The 7,781-nt window shown below is 37.5% G+C and overlaps 1 protein-coding gene across 1 annotated transcript in view; it reads right to left on the bottom strand.

Moving 5' to 3' along the window:
• The window catches only part of LOC110020363 (rho GTPase-activating protein 2-like), a 10,095-nt gene extending 8,693 nt beyond the window's left edge, over positions 1–1,402 (bottom strand). Inside the window, exon 1 of the mRNA XM_020718442.1 lies at positions 948–1,402. Coding sequence (XP_020574101.1) covers positions 948–1,282 — 335 coding nt within the window. The 5' untranslated portion in view covers positions 1,283–1,402. The remainder of the gene's footprint in view (positions 1–947) is intronic.
• Positions 1,403–7,781: the final 6,379 nt, after the last annotated feature.

The following is a 7,781-nucleotide window of genomic DNA, read 5'->3' as shown; positions in this document are numbered from 1 at the left end:
ATTTACATAAATACCACCCAATTCCTATATATATACATATCTACACCTAAACTTTGATTTTTGCATCTATACCGCCCAAATCTTTCATATCACATAAAAAAGGGACATTCACATACATACCACAAAATTCTTATGCATTTACATATCTAAGATCTAGACTTTCTTATTTACATCCATAAAACTAAAATTACCATCATCGTAACATTTTAAAAGTGAAATACTCTTCTTCATGCATCGGGTTATGGCACCAAGGTGTTATAAGAATAAATATTAAACTTTAGATGCTAGACAAGTAAATACATAACAATTGTGTGGCATATATGCAAATTTCCCTATAAAGTACCACAATTTAAACTTTTAAAAAGTCAAATACACCTTTTCATCCATAGCTAAGGTGGCACACATGTAAAAATTTGAATTTTAGGTGTTAGATATGTAAATAAATAAGAATTGAGTGGTATGCTTATAAATCTTCCCGAAAATCTTTTAGTATCACATCAGAAATAGCTCTATTACTAATTTTTAAGAGTGAAATACAACTTCTCATGCATAAGTTTAGAGCACCACAGTGCAATATATGTAAAAATAAAAGTTTAGGTCTTAGATATGTAAATACATAAGAATTGCGTCCTACAAGGTTTATCGACCTAACTCAACTGGAAGACCTACAAATTAATGGAATCAGTCGAGTGTTAACGTGTTAAACCAAGATTTGCATGAGATCCTACCTTATCAATCCTCTCTAGTTTTGACCACACTAATTTCAAATCTATGATTAAAGGATAAAATCCATTTACCAGCTTTTTAAATCCAAAACAATAGATTGGCGATATAGATCAAAACCCTCACGAGGAAGTCACGAACTGCACACATTTCGCAAAAAAAAAGAAAAGAAAAGATAAACTAAAACAGTAAAATCATCAAATTATCAGTATTAGGGGAAAAACCTTGCACTAGGAACACGGCATGGTATCTCGACCTCGAACTCAACCGGAAGCCCCACAAATCCCTGGAATCTATCAAATGTGACATGGGAAACGTGATGCACATCAGTCGGCCATCCGATCTCCATGTGAGCAAGCGCCATCGCAGGCGACGCTTCAACTCCCCGCCGCTCCGCCACTCTGCACCCCACCACCGACCTCCGAAGTGCCGCCATGAGAAAGGCAAGTAGAGAAAGCTGCCTCTCTCTCTCCCTCGCCCTTTCTTCGTCTCCTTTGGGCCTCCTCTTCACTCTCTCTTCGTCTCTGCATCCTCTCAAGATTAATACAACTCCAACCATTTTTGTTCTCTGCGATTCTCTCTCTCCCCTTAGAATCCGCTTGGTTAGCTACTGGCCGAGCATGGAGAGTGGAGAGAGAGAGAGGGCAGAAAGTTGCAGTAAAGTTCTGCCGGATGCTTTTAATTTGAAGTGGGCTTCTTTAAAGGGGACCTCAAACGGCAGATTCGGAATTCAAATTCGGACGCCTATTAACTGCTAAATTAATATATTATATATATATATAGATATAATAGTGATTTCGATGTGACCGTCCGAATTTGGATGGATCAATGCGCACAAGTATTAAAGAAATATAAGGATTTACACAATTGGTACACAACTTTTATCTATTTACATAAGCACCTAAACTTTGATTTCTTCACAAATGATTAATCCCATTTTACTTATGCATCAAAAAATATATTATACTTTTAAAAATATAATAAAAATGTACTTTTAAGAAGATAATAAGAATGATATTCTAATATGATAAAAAAGATTTAAATGTTAGAAATGTAAAAATAAAAATTTTAATGTGTGAAGGGCATGTACCATACCATCGGCAAGAAGAGTAGCATCTCATATTGAAGAAACCCTAGATAGAGATGCTAGCAGCATGGAGTGCACTAGAGAGTTTGTGAACTAGCAGACCTTTCTAATATGATAAAAAAGATTTAAATGTTAGAAATATAAAAATAAAAATTTAAATGTGTGAAGAGCATGTACCGCACCATCGACAAGAATAGGAGCATTTCATATTGAAGAAATCCTCAATAGAGATGCTAGCAGCATTGAGTGCACTAGAGAGTTTGTGAACTAGCAGACCTAAGAATTGAAAGATCAAATGGTGGATGACATGCGAGATGGGATGGCTCGGGGAAGAGAGCAGCACCCCAGTGAGAAAGGGCAGCACCCAACTGCTGAAGAGTCCCTTAGACCCTAAAAAGAGAAGGCAACTCTTAGTACTTTGATAGTATCAGGTTGAAACTGATTGATCGACATTGGTTCGAGCGTACTGAGGCACATTGACAACCCGATAATATATTTTCTCAAAAGTCCAACGCTAGAGTCCTACAAGTGCATGATTGAAAAGACCGACCACATAGTCACATTTGAGTCAATTGTGTTTGCTGAGAATAGTCGACACCCTAAAATGTTGCCCTTTTTTACCATGCAAATGGAGTCACCTTAGGTGGTTTAATACGTCACCCTAGCAGTGATCACATATTTCATTAATTCCAAGAGAATGTTTGTGTCATAGTTTGTCAGTGCCTAAAACCTCATATAAACTTGTAACCCCTCATACTGATCAGATAGAATAGAACGAGTGTCTTCTCTCATTCATCACACACTTCTAAAATGAGATGTTGGAAGTGTGAAACCTGGATCCCACAATAACTCATGCCACCCTAACTCAAGCGTTGAAGGAAAGACCCTTTTAATACACGTTGTTTCCGCATCGACCAAAGATAATGTCCGAGTTGTTGGAGCTGGCTAACATCCACATATATGCCGAAAAGTATAACATCATTCTCATTTTCTCTAGAATTTACTCCTCCAACCATCACCCGAAGAAGATCACCCCCTCCTCAAAGCAAAAGGTGGAGATTAAGGCATGATTCACATCGTTTAACTTTCCCTCTCTACAAAACACTTTGGCCACTCTGGGACAATAGAGTGACCAATAGAACATACCATCGAAAGAGGCAAACCCAATATCTTGAACAATTACTAGCTCGGTATAATAAGTGTCCATTGCTTAACCATGAAGTATCCAAGACAACTCCATTGAGAGTTTAGATAGTCGAGACATTGGAGCCCATTCAAAATAAATATTATTTCAAGAGAGCACCCCCGATAAAAAATGGAGCTTACCTATGAGACCCCAAAAGTAATGTGCCTAACCATCAGGACCATGTTCATGTCATGGAGAAATGCCGACACGTATGAGGTTTGATTGAAGAACTGATTAAGGTTGTAAGAATGAAATCACCCATCAGATCTAACAACCGAGGGGAGATTGGTAGATTTTTTCTAATAAGTGAAGATTTTAGTACACGGTCAAAAAATATGATGATCAATACCCTTCAACACCACAGAGATGTTTTCTCAAGGTTCGTTGTAGAGATGTTAAGGATACCGATTGAAGTCGTGTAACACCATCCTAACATTAATTTAGTGGCATGACAGATGAAGAAAAAGATCCAGGAGGAGGTTCAGATGCTACTGGAAGCTGGTTAAATTTGAGAGGTCTAATACATAACATGGGTGTCCCACATTATCATGGTGTAGCAGTCAAATGATAAATGAAGAATGTGTGTAGACTTCATCATTATAAGCACTGCTTGTCTGAAGGACAACTACCTCTTGCCAAGAATCAACACACCCATGGATGCATCGTTCGGTCATTTTGCGATGAGCTTCCTTGATGCATTCTCCATCTACCACCATATCAAAATGCACAGAGTCAATGCAGATAAAATCACATTCATTACTAGTGATAGAGCATGTTGTTATAATGTAATGCCCTTTGGAGCTAAAAAATGTTGGTGCTACCTAATAACAAATGTCGAATGTAATCTTTGCAAAATAAAAATGAAAAATATATTTTTATGTATGTGGATGATGTTCTAATAAGAAAAAAAAATGTCTAGCAACAGATAAAAGATCAAATATAAAATTTTGAAGCACTTAAAAAATTTAATGTAAGGCTTAATTCACTCAAGAGCGCGCCCTCAAACAAATTTTAAGGCTACCTCATAACCCTGGAAGGAAAAATGACCATTCCATAAAATGCATAGTCATTGATCAATATGTTGTTTCCTTGAAACGCCGAGGAAGTTCAAAAGCTGACCAATCAGATCACAAGTGTAAGTTGGTTCATCAAAAAATCAGGCGGCAATTTTGTTGTCTTTTTCAAAATCATGAGAAGAGCAAAGAACTTTATTTGGTCGGATGAATGTGAACAAAGGTTCAAAAAGCTAAAAAGCCTCCTTAGCCTCGCCACCACTCTTCCAGAGTTCAAAGATGAACGAAGAGCTCTCCCTAGACTTGGGGGTCAATTTTGAAACAAGCACCTCAATTTTAGTCCAAGAAGTGTAAGGGAAGAAATTTTTGGTTTACTATATCAGCCTCGTCATCTGAGACACATAATTCATGTATCTGATTATGAAAAAATTAATGTTTTCTTTTGTTATTCCGACTTTAAGGCTTTGCTCGTATTTCTAAATGCATCTAGTTTGGATCAACATTGACCACCTTTCAAATCTATTCTTACTAGGTCGGAGCACTCTGGCCGACTCGTCAAATGGGTGGTGGAACTCAATGAGTTTGATCTCTCTTATGTGCCCCAAGCTCAATCAAAGCACAAGCCATAACCCATTTCAGGACTAAACTTTTTGAGCTGAGCAAGCCAAGTAAATAAATGAAAACTTATAATCATACCTTGGTTTTGCACATTGACGGAGATTCTATTCAAACTTGGTCAGAGCTCCATCTCGCTTTAACTAGTCCAATCAAGCATCGTTTGCATCACTCAAATCAAGTTGAATTTGAAGACACCAATAATCAAACTGAATATGAAATGATGATTTTTTGGCTACAATTTGCTTATGAGATGCACGTTCGAATCCTTCTGGTGAAATCCGGCTCACACTTGGTGATGAGTTAGATGAACGGACAATTTGAGGTCAAAGATGAGGAGATGACCAAATAGCTCCTTAAAGCTAAAACAATGATAAATGAATTTTGAAGGCTTCAATATAGAGCATATCTTCTGAGTGGACAATCAAGTAGCAAATTTCTATCCAAATGCTTCTATTTGGGAGAGGGGATACCTTAAAAGCTTATCTGGCCGGCCATTGAGGAAACCAAAATGATGGAGTAAAAAATTAAATGACCAAGAAATTGGGCATATCTTTACATTCTATATCTTGAGAATAGGAAGTTCTCAGAAAAAAAAGTTACTAATTTAAAGCACTTTAAAATCAAGGAAGGCCAATATCTTTTGATTGAGGGAAAGCTTTTTTGGAGATCAGCTACATCACTATACTTGAGGTGCATAAAAGAAGTTGAGACAAATAATGTCTTCTGAGAGGTACACTCGGAAGAGTGCAAAAGAAGCTCTGAAGGAAAGATTTTGACACACCGAGTGCAGTGACAGGATTATTTCTAACCAAAACCTTAAAAATTGTACAGGCATTCTCAAGGAGATGTGAGCAATATAAGAAATACTGCTTCAGGTCTTTTCCATATGGGAACTCGACATCTTCAAACCCTTTTGCCCGTTGCGAGGCTAACACAAAACTTTGCTCATTATTGTAGATTACTTTTCTAAGTAGATTGAAGCTAAGATGCTCACTCAAATCATCGTAGAGGCCATTCAAAAATTCATATGGACTGATCTGATATGTCGATACAAGCTACCACTTGTAATAATCACAAATAATATAACACAATTTTCCAACCAGGGGTGAAATATTTTTGTCAAAGTCGTGAGATCAATATGAGGTTTATGTTTGTTCATCACCCTTGAACAATTGGGCATGCCAAAGCAGCCAACAATAACATCTTAAACCTATTGAGTAAGAAGATTGAAAGAGCTTAGGGTAATTAGATTGATTTTTTTTTGTCTGTTCTTTAGATGGTCTGAAAGACACTTTCCATAACATTTTGACAAACTCCATTCATGTTGTCACATGGGATGGAGGTAATGTTGCTGTCAAATATAACAATCACAACAAAATAATGGTGACAACTTTGACGTTTGATGAAGCAGATTTATCCAAGTGGTAGAAAGCAAATGACAAGGGGGTAATGCTCTTGGAGCATACAAGCTAAAAACTGACACAGAGAAAAGAGTCCCTCAAACATTGAGTAGAGAGGATTTGTATACTACTTATTCTTAAAGAAATTTTTTGTATCTCAGCAATAATAATGTGTTATCTTTCCAACCTAGATCACATGTCTGATTTTTTTTAATTATATAAAACATTATTAAGTAAGATTTTTCTAACTTTACACACAATATCAAGTCTGATTGACACTCAGAGAACTCGAGAAGTTCACGCAAGGGATTGCCAAAATTTGACCAAGACTCTGGGAATTCAAGCTAACTCATTGACAATGTTTCTAAGTTGCAAAATTGACAACAATATACAACGTTCAATTAATGAAAATTAGCTAAAAATAACAGACAATAATAAACAAACATTCAATTGATAATTCAAACAAGAATCGACTTACGATGCTCAAGCATCAATAAAACCCATGTCTCCTAGCTCAAAACAAGTCAAGCTCTAGCGGTGATTCCCCACCCATTAATCATGGTGGATAGCATATGGATCAGCCCAACAGTAAGTTTTGATGCTTACTCCCATGAAGGTTGCGATAAGATTCACTTAATATGCCCAACGTAAAATAGTGACCCATCCAATATGACAACCTAACTGAGGGACCAATACATGGGAGGTATAATACATGAGCTGGGAGGTAACAAAATCCCTAAATAATCATACCTCAATTAACCTTGGTTCACTACGATCATGGCAACCACATCTGCACCAATCACTGTCGAAGGAGAGCCGATGATCACCGCTTTAGTGATCTATTCATTTGTATTAAAAAATAATATAAAGCAAAGTTTAGAAAAATTAAATTCATCCAACAAGGGTCCTACATACCTAAGATTTGTTCTCATTCCCAAGCAATAAAAGATAACCCTTCCTCACCAGTCGGCCGCCCTTTGGCTGATAGAGGAAGGTCGGCAGTGTTCTGTGTGTCAAACGACATTGAGGCATTAGGAGCCTCTCGCTCATTTTCCCCAATAGTTTGCTCCACTTCTAGAGCTAAAGTATGAACTAGATCCAACAAATTGATTGGATATTCCTGTAGGAGGCCACTCTCTTCTACCTAAGGACCCCTTTTTAGGTGACTCTCCCCCTTATGAACACCCTCTCGCAGGCGATGTTCCTCTGCCTACACCTCCTCACCAGGGCAACCAAGGCGCGAGTCCGAGCATCCCACCCAATTTTTCGCGTCTGATCTTGACCAATTCCTCGCAGCCACCTACACCTCCACTCCCCCCTCCGGTCGGGAGCCATCCCCTCACTTCAGATCTTCAAAAGCCACCTAATGAGCGGTTTTGTTGAACTTCTCAGCTTTAGGAAGTTGTTTATTAACCATTTTAACAACCAAATTTTGGACAACCCTGGTGTGGAAATCAAAGAAGGATGGGAAGAAATGTGCCTCTCACTCCATATTTATAGAAATCGCAAGCACAAAATCTAAGGGGAGCTCAATTATTACATTATTAAGTATTAAAAATTGTTGTTCAACCATTTGCATTAAAATCTATTATTCTTATTTGCATCGTAACTGTCAAGAAGCAATAGAATCGATAAACTAACTATGCACTTTAAAAATACTTCAGCACAAATCTTGAACAAATCTAACAGGTCAAAGGAGTTATGGTCAAAGAGAACTCATCAAAGGTTAAAGTGCACAACACGTGAGTTAGAAA

Source organism: Phalaenopsis equestris, unplaced genomic scaffold (assembly GCF_001263595.1).
Source record: "Phalaenopsis equestris unplaced genomic scaffold, ASM126359v1 Scaffold000002, whole genome shotgun sequence".
Lineage (NCBI taxonomy): Eukaryota > Viridiplantae > Streptophyta > Magnoliopsida > Asparagales > Orchidaceae > Phalaenopsis > Phalaenopsis equestris.
The sequence above is the reverse complement of the archived record's forward strand: the minus strand, read 5'-3'. Positions and strand labels throughout refer to the sequence as shown.